Below are 17,259 nucleotides of genomic sequence, written 5' to 3' on the forward strand. Positions count from 1 at the left end.
AGAAAGCACGTAGAATGCTCATATTAACCTGAACGTCTAGAGACCAGATCTAACCCTACCCAAATAACTGTGTGTCTTTTCCTGTCTGCAGTGGATGTTGATGTTGAAGACTACTATTCTGTGTTTCTGGAAATGGTGCGAAATCTTTTGGACGGGAACATGGAGCCGGCTCAGTACGAGGACTCCCTGAGGGAGATGTTTACCATCCACGCCTACATTGCCTTCACCATGGACAAACTGATCCAGAACATTGTCCGGCAGGTCAGTACCTTAAAGTAACAGCATGAAAAGCATCAGTACTGTTCTGCAAATTAATCGTAAGAAAGATTTTTAGTTTTAGAGATTAGCTGTCTTTGTCTTTTTGGGGACAGACATTTTTTTTTCTTTTATGTTTACGCTCCTCAGAGTCTGTTTATATTTCACCTTTGGCTTGAGCTGAATGTTAAAAACTGTACTCTGCATTTTACAGCTCCAGCACCTTGTTACTGATGACATCTGTGTGCGTGTAACTGACATGTATCTGAGTGAAAGTGCCAAAAAAGCCACAGGGGGAACCATTTCCACACAGACGTCCAGAGCCACCGCAGAGGGGGCCTACCAGCGAAAGGCAGAGCAGCTTATGTCTGATGAGAATAGCTTCAAGGTAACCAAACCATATATATACCGTATAAATGGAGGATGTTTTGAAGTGGCCCCTATTGGTGATCAGCTGATCATTCTTGTGTTTTTCACAGTTGATGTTCATGAAGAACCGAGGGACTGTGAGTCTGGGAATAGAGCTGCTGGATACAGAAGAGGAGAACTCTGATGAGCCGGCAGATGCAGAAGTAAGTCTCCAAAAGTATTTTACACCATTAGCATATTAATCTGCAGATGGAGAAAAGTGTCTCTATTGAAATTAACTATTTTCAACTGGAAAGTGAATAAATAGGAAATGAAATGTCATATTTTGGTTGCTAAATTGTTGTTTTTTTGTCTCCTGGACTTTCTTCTCACAGAAATGGTCAGACTACGTGAGCAGATACCTGAACTCAGACTCTGCGTCCCCGGAGCTACGTGAGCATTTGGCCCAGAAACCAGTTTTCCTGCCCAGGTGAGACCCCAGCCCTGTCTCCCTCCTGTCTGTGCTCATCAGGCTGTGCTCTGAGGCACTTGTCAGCTAAGTTGTCGCATTATTTCCAACACGTCAAACAAGCTGCCAAAAACAACTAAGTGTGAGAGTTAAAAGCAAGACCAGGCGTGCAGAGCTTTTTACAATCAAATGAAATGTGGACTTTAAAGGCTCTGCTTTTTTTTCTTCCTGTTTTGTCTTTAGTAAGAGAACTTAATGGGTTTCAGGATTTCAGCTTACCAAACTGACACAGTTGGGTTCTTAAAGTGACAACAGTGCTTTCACTTCTAAAGATGAACACTGCCATTCATGGGAGTTTGCACTTTATTTGTTCACCTGTTTTAGAAAGAAAACAGTTCATTTATTCAATTTGTTTTTAACAGAAATCTTATTTATTATGAAGGATTTTTAAAAATATTGTTTCCTTGATTGAGTGAGGGATCTTCCTCTTGTTTTTTTATTCTAATATTAAAGCTAAAATCATTTCGTCCTTTTGTTTAACTGTTGGCTTTAGATACCTGACCCTTAAGTTCATAAACTTAACTGAAGTCTAAGACCTGGAAATAAGGAAGTCTTGCTCTCTTTTTTTTTTTTTTTTATCATGTCATACTCTATGTTTGTGATTGTATTTAGATCAAAGTGTTGTATGTGACTGAGGCACCTTTAAATGGTCAGATGTCCGTATGTAACTGCATACTCTGGTTGCGACATTTGGGAATATTTACTTCTTTGTAAACAAAATAATGCATATGATAATCTTTTATTTTATTTTATAGAAACATGTTGGTAAATGATCTTCAAAGCTTGTACAGAAAACTAGGGTTTGTTAATAAAGTGGATGTGTAAATGATTTGTTCATACTCGTCTCTTTCCTGCCGCCTTACAGCGACGCCAGAAAGATGTAATCCTGAATGTTACATTTGAAATATGTCTATTTTGTGTTTTTCATTTTTTTAAAGCACAAATGGTCACTCACTTTTTGTGTTTCTTAACTCAGTTTCTTGGCTGTAATTGCACATCGGGGCCCATCTTTATTTCTTTTTCCCCATTTCATTAAATGTGGGGGAGATCAGAAGCATAACTGTACATTAATTCTCAGCGGCAGAGAAATTCCTTGATTTCTGTTTCCATCCTCATGGTCATTGCACACGTTTCGTCATTGGTGCAAGTTTGTACTCTAGTATTTTCAATATGGTAAATTTGTCAAGCAGCAGTTTTCTGGTGTTTCTCTCCAACAGTTTAATTTAAAAATTGGCCTCACTGTCATGTCTTTTAAGTGGAGCCCTGAATGCAAAAAAAAAAATGCTTCATGGCTTCAGTCCTCACCCATCAGCGGTAAGTACACATTTAAAACCTTGATTCCAGTGGGGTGACTAATTGTTTTTGTTTTGTCTCCTGCGCAAAAATTGGGTCAATCAACAATAGTTTTTCACAGAGCTTTTGTTTTTTTATTTTTCATTTTAAATCTGAACAATGCCGCTGTGCAAAAAAGAGCGCAATACCGAATTATTACGACTCGTGCTTCTGCTGCTCCTTTAGATCCACATTTCCCTCCAATGATTTGACTCCCTAAAATTAAAGCTGATACTTGGTGAGTTGGAATGCATATGTTGGAAAAATTGTTCTCTCAAATGAGGTTTTCTTGCCTGTATTGTGACCGCCCATTTTCCAGCTAAGTGTCCACATAACAGGATAACCATGATTTAAGAATATCTCTTGTAAATATGTTTTAGAGAATTTTTGACTGGCTTCAGTCAGTTATATTTACATAATCTAATTGATCTATTTTATTTGAAGGAATTTGAGGCGGATACGGAAATGCCAGAGAGGATGGGAGCAGCTGCAGCAGGAACGGATCACTAAAGGCGCCTCAGATAAATCTCAGGATGGCAGCAGTGAGCTGAAGATGCAGTGCATGTTCAAACTGAACTCCTACAAGATGGTTTACGTCTGCAAGTCAGAGGACTACATGTACAGACACACCGCACTCTCTAGAGCTCACCAGGTGAGTACAGTGATTGACGGGTTTAGTGCAGCTATTCCAAAGTTTATAGAAGGAAACTAGAATCAGTATCAGTAAAGTATTTACTTGGATTGTAGAATATTAGAAATTAGAACCCTCTTCCTTTCAGTAAGAAGGTTGTCTGTTTGAATCCAGGCCTCAGGTGATTCTGCAGGTTTAAGCTGCGTTCACACCAAAACGCAGCAGGAGCAGCAAAAACGCGTCTGCTGCTTGTACCAGTTTAGTTCTGACACGCGGCTGAAGCAGCTTTAATGCTCTGGCTGCGCGGAGGAAAAGTGGGTCTGACGCGCGTTGGGCGGAGCTACTCTATCCTTTCTTTGCCTTGCAGCTATATTTGCTGTGATCAGTGGGAATAAAGTAGTTTTAATGTTTTTAAGTGGGAAAATCCACATGAAAACTTAATCAATGCAGTCAGTTCATACAGATTACCATATTATTATTTCTGTCGGTGCCGCTCTGACCCCCACATACCGGCGGTGCGCTGTCAGTAGGAATCCCATTCAACAGCAGCCTCTGGCCCGGTCGCCTCCTCGCGGTTCGCGGCGGCGGCTGGAAAGCGGTTTTCATGTAATCTAAACTGCAGGCACCAGGATAATAAAAGCGAACATGTTTTGCCGGCAGATTTCTGCTTTTTAAGTTAATTTAGGCGTTTCAGAGGAGTGATCGTAGCGCTCTGTATCATCAGCGATGTCTGTCTCCCTGCCAGCTCCCAGATCAGCGTCTCTGATTGGTTTATGTGGCGCATCCGGCAGCAAAAGTTAAATTTTTCCATGTCGAGCAGCAGCGCGTTTGCGGCGCATCACGCGCATCAGATGCTTAAACCCTCCCGACGCGCTACTTCAGCTGCTCAGACGCGCTGCGCCTGCTGCTCAAAACGCGCCGCAGGACATTTTACTGCGCCTTGATGCCCGTCAACCATTGACTTTCCATGTAAACACGCTGCTCCTGCTGCGTTTGGTGTGAACACAGCATTACACGATGCATGTAAGGGATCCTCTCAGTTAGCTCAGCTTCTCTCTTAGTTGTTTTAATAAGAAACTGGCTTTAATGTAACACTGAAACTAGTTTTTTGAAGAAAAAAAAAATCATGAGAGGTCAATTCCTCCTCATCAAAACCTTCCTGAGCAACATGCTTCAGATGCAGCATCAGTGGGGTATTTAGGCAATACCTCGCTGACTCTGTGCTGCTGGTGCTTCACATTGATTAACTTCAGTCTTTTAAAACAGGCCCTAGAAAAACCTTTTATCTTCTAACGTCAGAATAGGTAGCAGTTGTGTCTAAAATAATATCTAAGAGGGGAAGAAAATATCAAAATACTTCTTGATGTATAAAATTTTAAAAATGCTCAGTTTATTTTAAAACCTGCTGACACAAAAAAAAAAAAACATGATTTTATTTGTTCATATTAGACCGAAATATCAGATATTTTGCTGCTGACTTTCTGATTAGGCTCCTTTATACTTGAGGCTGACGGGTTTCAAGGCACATCAAACCATAAAAGAAAAAAATATAATAATTACGCTGAAAACACATAAATGATCCAGAAATGTAACAGAAAAAAAATCCAATAACATAAAACAGACAATAGGTAATAAAAAAAAAATAAAATAAAAACACCAGCAAGAAGAAAAAATACGATTGATGGATGAGTGTCTGACCACTAGGGGGAGTCAACATGTTAATTTATTTATTTTTTTTAAACCAGTATTTATATTGAGGTTTAATTTAGGTTTTTCTTTGCAGTAACCAGCAGCATGTAGACGTTTTATTTCTAGGTGTCTTTGCTTTCTGACCTCCACTTTTTGCTTGTCCAGAGTCCATTATTGTGGGAGTTCACTGTTGGATGGAAATGTGCTTAATTCTCTATCTATATAATTTCAGCATTTACCAGTTACATTTCTGTCTTTTGGCATGTGGGATGCATATTTTCATCTCCACCACTACCTCAGTGCACATTTCTTCCCTCTCCCCCTCTTAATTCATTTTCTCCTGTCTGTGTTGTTTCAGTCCCATCAGCGGGTGAACACACGTCTGCACGGACGCTTTCAGACCTGGCTGGACACCTGGGCCCAGAAACACGTGACTAGTGAAATGGCAGCCAGCACTCACGAGTGGCTGATGGGTGATGCAAAAGAGGGACTGTTGTCCTGCACCACCACCTGCAGCCCTGAGATCCTCCACTATCTCAAAATCAACAAGTACTGGGTGCAGTACAGGACACTATAGTTAAACTGTTTGTTTTAAGCAACTTCACACAACAAACTGCCACCGATGAATTTTCCAACCTTCCACAACTGGACTCTGCTGCTACGAGCTATTAGTTGTATTTTGTTTTTGTTTTCCAGGTCAATATTTTTGCTTTAAAACCTTCCACAGATATATTTTAAAAAACGGCACCCATCAGGGTAACCAAACGTTTTGTAAACATAAAGGAAGCGGCTCCAACTCGCTGATTTCCACCACCAAAGCTGAACAAACAGCTGAAGGATTGAAAAACATTAATTTTTTGGGAAATCCCAGTTACCTCTGTTAAGATATCTCTGCTTGGACTTCAGCTGTAAACCTCCTTTAGACTGTGAACGTTTTCAGTCGGTGGTCGAGGTGGAATGATGCTCTATACGTCCATAAAAAAAAAAAAACAGACTCAACATTTCTGGTACCTGCGCTACTAGATGCTTGACATTGAAACAATGTGTCAAGAACAGTAATTTATAATTGCCTGAGATGTTTTTGTAAATATTTTGTTTATAATTAGATTTTTTTTTTTTTTATCGGTTGTCATTGCTGTGTAGCAAACGATAATACATATATCTATATATAGTGTCATCAGTTAGCCAGAAGATGCAAAGACTTTTGTCAAGAGAAGGCAACTTTTACTGTTTACTTTTTCTTTTTAACCAAAAAAAGTTATCTAATTATCTTTTTATTTTTTATTTTAATCTGCTCATTGTTTTCCCAAAGTCATTACTTAGTAAAAAAAACAAACTAAAAAAAAACCCAGCTCATTTATGAAATAATTGGGTCCCTTTTATGTGCATTTCTATGGTCCGTTTTTAGGAAAACTCACAGTTTTAAGATGATTGAATGTAGCTGAGCAGCCGTTTGTCCTCCTTTATAAATGCACCGTGTGGCTGCTTTTAGATTGAACAGCACTTCAAACTTCCTCCTGTATTGAACTTTGCTAAATATTTCCAATCTGCAGGAGTTTTTAGCGAAATTTCAACTTATCACAGTAAAACTGGACACAAGATTATCTTTAATAATCTGTCGACGATAAAAGTATTTGGGTAAATATCAGCAGTGGGAATTCTCTGCAGATAAAAAAAACGAGCAATAATTTCTTAAGTCGTGGATTATTAAAGTCAATTTGTATTTCTTGCTGGAATATATAAATGTGGATGTTGAAAACCCATGAGGGCGTGTAAGCTAAGACTTTATATTGCCCTTATTTCATTTTGCCTTTTAATAGATTTGAAATGTCCTCTTTTGATATTTTAGATGAGATTAGATTTAAAAGAGGAGTTCTTAATATTTAATGTTGGAATGTGGGTCACACACATTAAACCTGAACATGTAAGCAGCAGAATATCATTTCATTTTACTTGACATGTTGCATGGACAGACACAGGGGGGGGCTTTTACCACAAACAGGCATCACTTCTGAGACGAAAAGGAAACTTCCAGACAAACACCAAAACTCTGTTTTCTTGGAGGTCCACTAAAGGCAGCGGTCAGTAAAGTATCCAGCTGCAGACAATCTCAGAATAGTTTAATACTTGGGTCTTTATTTTTGTATTTGCCGTGTTTGTTACAGAATAAAGCAGGAAGTCCCAGAGGAGCCGATTGTAAATATACAGAGATTGTTTGTTCCTCGATTAATGTGTCACTTCTCTTGACTTTTATGATGTTGTATATGAGTGTTAGTTTGGTGTTTGGCATTAAAATATCCTTTGAGTAGACTGAAACTCTTCTGCCTTCATTCTGTGGAAGTAATACTTCATGTCTGTTAGACATTCATCTCCTTTTGTTCATGTTGTTCCTCCTGGGCGTGTTTGCGTTCCCTCCTGGTTCTCTAGCTCCCTCCTACAGACCAAAAACCTATCTAAGTTTCTCATCTTCCCAGGAGATCCCTGCTGTAGATCACACCTCTTAACTCATCCCCAGATCCCTTTACAGCACATAAATGATATTTGCAAAGAGAGGGGAGGGTCCTGCATCAAACATTCTCAACACTTTTATTGGATTAGACCAACTTAGTTCTGCATGTAATGCTAAAAAAAAAAAAAACTAATGCCACTTATTTATAGGCATGTAAAGCTAAACTCAGTCTCCTAAATTATGTTATAAAATAGTGTTTGGGAAAAGAAGTATTTAAACTCCTTGAACTTTTCACCTTTTATCACATTAATAAGACACATTGCTGCTTTTAGTGAAAGGACCAGTGAGGTAAAGAAAGGAAAAAAAGATTATTTCCCTTAGTGTTAACAGTTAACTGGTAGCAGAACAACAATTGCTGGCTTGTTATGGTAAATATAGTTGGTGATAAGGCTGGATCCACTGTTAATTATAAAGCTTTATTGAAAAAAGGATGCAGAATTCTAAAGTGAAGCTGCTAACGTTTAATAAACTGCCACTCTAGCTAATAAACCAAAGAACACCTGTGTGTAATTTTAGCAAACGTGTGTTCTTTTTAGTTGATGAAAACAGCTGTTTTGGGGGAAGATTTCACACAGTTAAGTCAACATGTTGAACAAGGAGCACATCAGGCAGGAAAGGGAGAAAGTTATGGAGACGATTAAACCAGACTCATCTTTAAAAACATTATCTCAGGCCTTGAACGTCAAAGTGAGCATGTTCAATCATCCTCTGCAAACAAACTTCTTAAACATGGGAGCACCATGTTGGGGGAATAAGCTTCAACAGACTTGGATAAAAGTGGAGAAGGAAGAGTTTCTAGGATGGATAAACGAGCAGCAAGAAGATTTTTCAAAAAAGTAGTCTAAATGATTGCAGGTACACTTTTTCTATGAAACTTAATACTGCTAAGATTTCATCCAAACAAATTGATTTTTTTTCCTGGTAACATTAGAAAATAAAAAGTTTGGGGTATGAATAATTTTGCAAGGCACCATATTTGAGCTGTTAGCGCTGTAGTTCTTGGCGACGGGTCAGTTGTGTGTTAAATGGATGTCTACTGTGCTCGTACATAGATCCGTGTGCAGACCACATCATCTGCTCCAAAGATCTGAAAGGCAATGAGAGGAAAAGGAGAATTAGACAAAAAAATAACTTATACAGCTAACTAGTTTATCGTCTTTAGGATCATGATCATTTGCTTCATTAGAAGCTTCGTATTACATTTGGTATTTTAAAGACAGATTCCCTCTAGTTTTTCCAAACGTTTCCTCCTCTCGTCCAAAGAAAAAAAATAACAGATTGTTTTCAGAGCAAATGGATGCATGTATGTCAGTAATGACTCCATTGAAAAAAAAAAAAAAGTTAGAAAAAATCGCCAACCAGATCAATGTTTGTTTGGTAAGAAATCGTGTTTCTGCTTGGCAACAAAAATGCCCCAGTCCAATAGCAGAGTACTGGAATTATATTGATTCGGATTCTCTGTAATTGGATCTTTATCTTTATTTATAGCTCAAATAAAATAAAAATAAAAATCTGGTCTTTACTCAAAGTGCTGAAAAAGGTCCACAAATAAGAAACAACACACTAGAAAATAACTAACAGATGAACAAAACAACAAATAAAATACAATAGAAAATTCCTTTATTAACCCACAATGGTGAAATTCAGGTTTTACAGCAACAAAAAGATGATCAAAAAAATGGCCACACAAATGTGGACCTTAGAACAGTGTATAAAAATAAAATAATAGTGAAGAGTTGAAAAAATAAAATAAAATACTTCACTGTAAATTGTTTTAACAATATAAATACTTTGCACCTGAAGAATAAAAAACAATAAAAATTTTTATTAAAAGTGATATTTTGCCTTTGAATTGGAATAATCTCAGAACATCTATGCATATTAAGAGGATTTTATAATTAGATTTGTTTGTTTATTAATACTGTTAATTAAAAAGAACTGCAGCCATAGATGATTACCAGCCTGACTATTGTAGAGATTCAGTGCTCCAGACTGCCCCCTTGTGGATAAGTAATTTATATAATTACATTTAATTTTTAATGATCTAATGTATTAGTAAAAAACTTTTTTTATTTTATTTTTTATTTAACCCTCCACCCTTGGGGAGCAGCAGGCAGCTTATTCTGGTTCTTGCTCAGGAATCCTGTATTCCCAGCCTTCTCAGAACATAACTCTGCTCTGACCATTAGCCCACGACTTCCCAGTTCTTTTCCCTGTTTTTGTTTCTCAGAGCAGTGCAGTTTTATTTAAAAAGTGTAAATCAGCTATCAAACAGTTGCAGACCGTCCCCTTGGAACCAAACTAATGTTTTTATAAAACCATATTCTTCACATCTCAGCAGTAAAACAACACATTCATCATTTAGGGTGATGTAGCATCATAACCTTCTGCTGTAATAGTTTAATTTCTGTCGACATGCAGCTGTGATGAAAACCTTCTTGGTCAAAACAGCTTTTTTTTTTTCTAAGATTATCATGTACAATAAAAGCTTTTTAAACTCTGGATGCTGACATTTCCATAATGAACACAGCTCTTTTAAAATCTGTCCTCCAACACAGACGCGGACTGTAGCGCAGGCTATTGTTATTTAAATTGACTTTAATTGAGCATGGCAGCTGTCAGGTTTGCATTCTTAATCACATGTTTTGTTTTCTGGACTAAAACACTGGAGCGCTGGAGATTTATGGGCTTCTTAGGGAGGTTTGGAGAAAAAGGGATCATGCAGCGGTACGTGTCATTACCCCAGGCAGTGTGGAGTAGCAGAATGAGGGGGAAAGAAATGTTGGAGCTAAGATAATTGAGCCGTGACGACTCCATCTGGGGAGGGGGGGTATTAGATGAAGGTAGAACCAGGGTTCATTAGCATTCATTAGTGTGATCATTGAGGCCAGAGAGCAGAGGAGGACGCTTGCAGCTCTACACTCCCTGAGTTATCCCAGATTCACCTACCTTCAATATTATTATAAGGTTGATATTATGGGATTATATTTTTTTTTCTTCTCAGGTGAAGATGGTGAAGATTCCCAGTCATCCAGGTCATAGTCATTCCAAAAAAGTACAAACAAAAAAAACAATCCACTTGACTTTGTTTCCAAGTTTTAAAAGTGAGTGAAAGTTTTTAAACGTGGAAACAAAGTCCAGTGGTTTGTTTTTTAACCTTTTTGGAATTTTACCAGTATTTATTAATGTATTAAATAAAATACTGAACTGTACATGTAGGCATAATGCATGGAAAGTGTGTTTTTTCTCCTATTTTCAAACATACTGACTGATCCCTAAATGGTCCTTCTTGTTTATCAGAGATCTCACAGAGTGTAGGAAACATTTTATTGTCATTAGCTGACAAAAAAAAAAGGAAAATACTGAATAACATTTTGGATTATCACAAAAAAAAACTTTTAGTCTGAATTAATATGCTGTTATTCAGTATTACAACTGATTAGTGTGACTGTTTTAAAACTGAAAAAATATTTTGATTATTTAGTCAGTCTATCTCCTGCACTGTTTTTGTTATAACAATCTCTTGCTGCTCACTTGGATGGCCGCCTTTAATGAACCCTTATGAGTGTTTGTATATTCATTAACAAGGGATTAAAAGGCCAGCTGTGCTGCTGGTGTCTTAATCGATTTCAGATTTATTACCAACATTTGCAAACTGCAGCAATTTTGAAATGGCCTGCCTCTTTTATGAGTTGTTTATTTGCATCCAAGTAGCTTGCAAAGTGACTATCTATCCAAGAATACATAACGGTTTAGTTTTTGGTTTTATCAGGTAGTTGCAAAAATCTGAGCCATAATTCAGTCACTTTAATTCCTATTCTGATTCATGATATTTGAAATTTATACTTAGATTATTATTATTATACTAAAGGCACTGTTTCCTTTGTGTTTCTTCCTCATATTGTTTTAATAGAACCCTGCAGGATCTATTCTGCTTTTATTTATACTTTTTACTATACTGTGCTTAAACCGCTTGTAATTATCTTAATTAATCTTATAATTTAATATGAAAAAATACACAAAAAGGTTAGGAAGTAAATACACAAAATGTTTTCAGTATTTAGGAAAATCTTGATTTGAAATATTAAGGATCTAGGAAAATATTTTTTAGAGTAAACTGAGAAAAACACAGGTGGTGTTCCCAACCATTAGGGAGCTTTAACCATCCCTGCCTGCGCAGGCAGCAGCTCTAAAGTTTACTGAGTCCATCTTGACCTTTTTTCTCTCACAAATGTTTTTTGATCTTTTTGTTATAGTGAAAAAAAAACCTTCCCAAAAGAATCGATTCCAAGATGCCTATCAGATTATGGTCTATCACTCCAGCATGAATATACAAACACACCCCGTGTTAAACAAAAACACATTTAGAGAGAATAACTCTCTGTCTCATTTGAAAACATACATTCAGTCCAAATTACTGCCTCTCCCAAACCTTTCCCTGATTGCCTCTCTGCAGAGAGGAGTGAGTCAGTGTCCGTACAGACATCTCAGTCCAAGCCAAGCTGGACCGCTTCCTTCTTTTTTAAATGTCCAGCTGGGCAGTAAACCCCGAAACTTTTCAAAGGCGGGAACTGGAAGCAGACGTGTTTCTGATGGATGCAAGGCCGCGAGGCGTCGGGAGGAATGCAACAACAAATGAAGCAGCGAAACGTTCAACTCTTGCAACCTGCTTCTCTGCAGGAAGCCTGAGAAAAGCTGCAAGGTTTTTGCTTTCATTGGGGGAAAAAAAACTACAAAAAACAAACTCTGTTCATATGTGCTATATTAAAGATTCTGAGTATGTGATTAAATGTTTTTTCAGTTTACTGGGAGATTTCAGACGACTTCCTAAAAGTCAGGCTGTTTTATTATGGATTAAAAAGGTTCTCTATTTTTACCACATTATGCTTCACACATAGAACAATATGAAAATAACCCTGATGTATATTTTTACCTCAAATGTACAAAGAATTAATAATTTCCACGCAAAGGTGAGCCTAAAGGTTGATTTTTAGAGTAATACATTTCTACATTATGTCAAATAGAGATGACATATTGAAAAACATAAATAAAAATGTATTTTAGATACAGGAATGTTGCCCCACTGACCAGTGTGTCCATGTATAACTGATATCAGACAGCTGTTCTCTATAGTTGGCTCTGGCGTCTATCATCCTCTATCTATACCTTTTAATCACTGTCTTTACAGTTGATATTGATGCATTCACTCAGTCCCTAAAAGAATACTCTATTAGCATATCCACAAAGCTTATCAGCAGAGGGAAGCAGAAAGCTAAACTTCACTATGAAAGCTAAAACTTTCATTCAAAAAGAGGACTTGACACCCCTAACATCTAAAGATGCATCTGACATCGCTTCTTAATCAGTAATTAATAACCTTTAAGCCAAATCCTGGATTATATTCTCATTAAAGTGCTTTTCTTTCACTCAACCGTCTTTTAATACTCTATTAAAAACAGCCTGTTTGTTTTATAAAGTTGCTGCTAATTCTACTAGTGGAAGTTCTGCTGGACAGATGTTAGATCAGCAGTGATTGACGGCTAGAAGATTTTTTCAAAGTTAGCAGAAATAGGCACCTCCACCTTGGTGTGACCAATTTTGCTATAATCTGTTGCTGCTGTAACATCCCAATTTCCCCAATGTGCGACAATAAAGTGATTTTTCATTCTTCTATTCTAAAAAAAATCACTCCGATTGTAATGATTCTGTAGGCCTTTCACTTTGGGTGTATCTTATTAAAATAGATTAACTAATCGAAATCCTGAGAGAATAAAGATTTTAGTTATTGTTCAGACTGTATATATGAGAATGTTTAGGTGAGAAGCCATTTCTGGAAGATCAAAACACATCTGTCAGACGTCTTTGTCCTAATTCGAGGAGTGGGATCCTGTTCAGACTGCAAACTAAAGAGAATCATAAATATATTGGTCTCCTAAAAAAAATGATATCAATGTTAAAATGTACGTGCATATTAAAAAAAGGTGTAGACACATCCTTTCGGTAAGATATTTTACTACGGTGTGAAAACGTTACACCTTTAGATGGGATGGCCAGCATGTTTTCATGGGAACACAGAAAAGCTTGGGACAAAAAATCAAGGCAAAAGTTTGTTTTTGTTTTAAAAATGTTTTAAAAAACTAAAATAAGCAACTGAAATAATAGGTTGCTAAATAAAAGATTTTAAAAAACATTTTGTTATTATGTACATGCATAGTGCATAAATATTACATATTTATGAAAATAACTGGTTTTAATTCAATCAGATTAAGAACTTCAATAAAACTGATAAATTATTATTAATCACCTTAATTTTAACATAACAGAACAATAAAGCAAAAGAAAATGTTCACCATCTCTGATCCAGTACTAGAGGGGCCTTAACGGGGGTCAGACCAGCTCAACATGGGCCCTGGCCCCCGTTGGCCCCTCTCTAGAACTTTCCATGTGTGATTATGCCTCTGCAGTCAAATAGAGAATATTTACCTCTTATTTTAGCAGGAGAGCCAATAGCACTAAAAGGTGCTTTTTGTGACCTGTTCATGAACAACATTTTATCACACAGTGATGAAATATGATTGATGATCTTCCCCTGGAAGAATCTGTGATTCCCATGGAAATACGTACATTTTTAAAATAAAACCCAAACGGTTCCTTCACCCCAGCCCTGTGTGCTGTTTACCCATGTGAATAAAGGCAGTGATTTCCAAGTCTGTCACTTTGTGAATCATCCAAACATCTGTTTGGAGATTTTGTTATAAATCCATCACTCTAAGACGACGAGTGTGTTTGAAAACCCCAGATTAAGAAAAGCAAATAAAAAGCGTTATATAAAAAGGAGGCCGTTCTAGTGAGTTCAAACTGTAATCAATGCCTGAAACAAATTTCTTCTCTCCTTTTTCATCATTATGATATCAGAAGTAAACTCTCACCAATATGAGTTCATCCCCTCTGAGTTCTCGGCTCCAGAAGGTTTTTGGACCGTTCGCGCTCAGCAGAGTCTGTTTGCAGTAAATCTTGTTTTCTGTCTCCCATGTGGCCAAACTCTGCAGAAAATCATTAGTTCAAAAACTTCACAATCAGCCTCACCTGTTTGCAGGGAAACAGTCAGAGGCTATTTGAGTGGATCTACTGTAAATCCCAATTATGACACTAAAGTTTCATGCAGTCAGTTTCTACTTCACTGTTATACATCTGTGCATTTTTATTTTCTTAACAGCAGTTCATCCACTGGTTGGTTAAAGTTACCTTACACTTCCTGCCATCCACCGTCTCCTCGTCAAACTCCTGGCCTATGGTGAAGTTGATCTCCGTGGTGCGGACTGTGGTGGAGGTCTTGATGTAGAAGTGGTCCCCGCTCTGTTTTATCTCCACATGGGGCTTGGATGCAGCCGCCCCTGCTACCTTCCTCAGCATGGCGTTCACTCCTGAGATTCAGACACAGAAGTCAATCCAATATTGATTTTGAGTCCTTATATTGAAGTCCTTCCACTGACTCCCTGAAGCTCAGAGGATAAACTTTAAAATCCTTCTGTTAGTCTATAAATCACTGTTGTCAGTGTATCAACCTCCCAGACCACTCAGGTCTTCTAGCTCAAACCTACTCTGTACACCAAGAACTAGAACCAAACATGGAGAAGCAACATTTAGTTCCTATGCTCCACTTATCTGACTGTAAAAGTGCTGAAAACCTGAGATCTTTTAAATCAGAGTCAAAAACCCATTTGTTTAGAGCTTCCTTGTACTGCTGAATTTACAATAAATTAGGTATTAATAGTATAACTTTGTGGTCCAATTGTTTATTTTATTTACTATCTGCGTTTATGTTGTTTTTTTCCCCTTTATTTACTTTTATTTTCCTTTTATTTAATTTTTTACTTGATGTAAAGCCCTTCGAATTGTCCTTGTACGGAATTGTGAAGAGGAAAGGAAATGATGATGGTTTTAAAAGTCCCTCAACAAAGTTACTAAACCTTAATTAAGTTTGATTAGCCAAATTAAAGTATATTAAACCAGCTTCCTTGAGAAGTCAATTTGATCTCAATATAAAGTAGCTGTCCCCTAATCTTCTCTGTTAGCTTTATTAGAGAACATTGGGAGGCAAAGTGTCATGGCAACCACTGAAGACCCTGTGAACTGGGTCTGATGAAGAGCTGTGCAGAGGTTTAATAAATGGAAACAATAAAGAAAGAAACAAAAAACCTTTTCCCCTAAACCAGACAAAGAGAAATCAGAGAAACAGCCAAGAAGTTGAAGTGAGGAATCTGCTGAGAGAAACTATGGCAGGACTCATCACTCTGAGACAAATCCTCCTAAACGATACACGGTGGTGGCAGCATCATGCTTTGTTCTCAGAATTTATAGTGAGGCTGGGCAACGATGGATAGAAGGGGGCTTAATGAAGAGTTATCGGGAAAAATTAAAAATCAGATGGTGTCTGTTGAAGCTTAGGTTCCAGAGTGACATCACATAGGTCTGGATCCGGACCTAAATCCAATTGGGAATCAATGTCAAAATGACTAATGTTGACAGATGATCTCCATCCAATCGGAGGAAGCTTTAGTCACTTTGTAAAACACAGATCTGCAAAGTCTCCATCCCTGGATGTTTAAATCTGATGGAGAAATACCCTAAAAGACGTGCAGCTGATCCCCTTTTTAGAATCATAGTAGAAGACCTGGAAAACCAGGTGTCCTCTCCTTTCCACCTCACAATTATTCACTTTCTATGCATAAAATACATTTAAAATTAGAGCGTTTAATGTAAGATGTGAAAACGTTTAGAACAGGCCTTCTATCGGAGGATGTCAGAGGTAATATTTTTGTTCTCTTTTTTTTTTTTAAATATCTATTTTTAAAAAAGGGGCTTTCTAGCAGCTGCATGTGAGAAAATTTTCAACAGATGTTGCAAATCTGGAGGTCGTAGCAGAGGGTGATGAGAGGGAAGAATGTTGATCCTGTCTGCTTTGTTTGACTCTCCGGTAGATTATGATAAATCCTGTCCAATAAAAGTTTGGAAGAACTATGAACCTCTTTGAAGAAACAGAAACCGAACAGCAAACAATCCAACGGGAAGCTGCTTTCTGTTGTTTCCACCGTTATCTAGGATGAACTCAAACTAATGCAGAGAGCAAGAACACTGTGCTTCTGTTATTTAGGCAGAGATCTGCTCCCTGCAGATTTCATCAAATACATAAAAAAAACCTGCAGTTCTGAATTAAAGTTACAGATTGAAGACATCGGTGTAAAACCGTATAATTTTAGTGTTCTGGGATGACCTTAGACTTGATCTATCTGTCTTACACTGCTTTGATTTGTAAAAATATGTCCCAGTTCAGTCTTTGTGTAAAACAAACAAATGTACCATTCAACTAACAGAAAAAAACAGTGCTTACCCAAAGCTTTGAGCAGATCGTCAAAATTCTCGCTGCTTTTCATTTTCCAGGTACCTGAAAAATCAGCCATTTTTCTTGTCCTGTAGTGAGCCGACCAACGCCTCCAATCTTTTGACTCCTCAGCTGCCTTTCTTTAGGCTCTTTCTCTCCGTCCATCTCTCCTCTCCCTCCCTCCCTCTCTCCTCCCTGTGTGTAATGATCCAACACATCGGACACCCCCCCTCCCCTCCACCTCTGCAGACACATATTTACAGACACTTACACACTTTTCTGATAGTTTACTCCTTCAGAACATATTTTAATATTTGGCAACTACAACTAAAGTAAAAGCATAAAGCAGATATTAAATGATTTAACTCACCATGGAACAAACAGAGCTCAAACCGAATAAAATTGGCAACCACAGCAGCCATCAAATGATAAATTGCACCGAGTCTTTCAGATTGCTGAGGGGAAATTTTGGCCGACGTTTCTATTGAGAATGGTTTTCATTCAGTCGGGCTGGTTTTTATTTGTACATAAAAAAAGCCTGTTTAATGTTGTGCCTCCGCAACCTCTCCAAAATATTTATTTCT

The 17,259-nt window shown here is 37.6% G+C and overlaps 2 protein-coding genes across 3 annotated transcripts in view; one reads left to right on the forward strand and one right to left on the reverse strand.

Moving 5' to 3' along the window:
- LOC119774688 (paired amphipathic helix protein Sin3a-like) overlaps positions 1–7,100 on the forward strand; it is a 19,774-nt gene extending 12,674 nt beyond the window's left edge. The window contains exons 16-21 of one of the 2 annotated variants that reach the window (XM_038272332.1): positions 92–261; positions 470–643; positions 735–827; positions 999–1,093; positions 2,909–3,116; positions 5,143–5,361. In XM_038272332.1, coding sequence (XP_038128260.1) covers positions 92–261; positions 470–643; positions 735–827; positions 999–1,093; positions 2,909–3,116; positions 5,143–5,361 — 959 coding nt within the window. Of the gene's footprint in view, positions 1–91; positions 262–469; positions 644–734; positions 828–998; positions 1,094–2,908; positions 3,117–5,142 lie in introns of both variants that reach the window. The other variant, XM_038272333.1, reaches the window with a different exon arrangement.
- On the reverse strand, positions 6,901–16,842 carry LOC119774689 (cellular retinoic acid-binding protein 1). The gene is made up of 4 exons (XM_038272334.1): positions 16,685–16,842; positions 14,539–14,717; positions 14,223–14,336; positions 6,901–8,380 (listed from the first exon to the last, which is right to left on the reverse strand). The coding sequence occupies exons 1-4, from the start codon at positions 16,752–16,754 to the stop codon at positions 8,327–8,329; spliced, it is 417 nt and encodes a 138-aa protein (XP_038128262.1). The 5' UTR covers positions 16,755–16,842; the 3' UTR covers positions 6,901–8,326.
- Positions 16,843–17,259: the final 417 nt, after the last annotated feature.

Source organism: Cyprinodon tularosa, unplaced genomic scaffold (assembly GCF_016077235.1).
Source record: "Cyprinodon tularosa strain WSP-4 unplaced genomic scaffold, ASM1607723v1 ctg823, whole genome shotgun sequence".
Taxonomy (NCBI): domain Eukaryota; kingdom Metazoa; phylum Chordata; class Actinopteri; order Cyprinodontiformes; family Cyprinodontidae; genus Cyprinodon; species Cyprinodon tularosa.

Excerpts from the sequence above, each read along its gene's own strand:
- LOC119774689 (XM_038272334.1), bottom strand. The coding sequence starts at position 16,754 with ATGGCTGATTTTTCAGGTACCTGGAAAATGAAAAGCAGCGAGAATTTT. Across the intron at positions 14,718-16,684 it reads CGATCTGCTCAAAGCTTTGG|GAGTGAACGCCATGCTGAGG; the intron begins GTAAGCACTGTT and ends TCTGAATCTCAG. Across the intron at positions 14,337-14,538 it reads TGGATGGCAGGAAGTGTAAG|AGTTTGGCCACATGGGAGAC; the intron begins GTAACTTTAACC and ends GATTTTCTGCAG.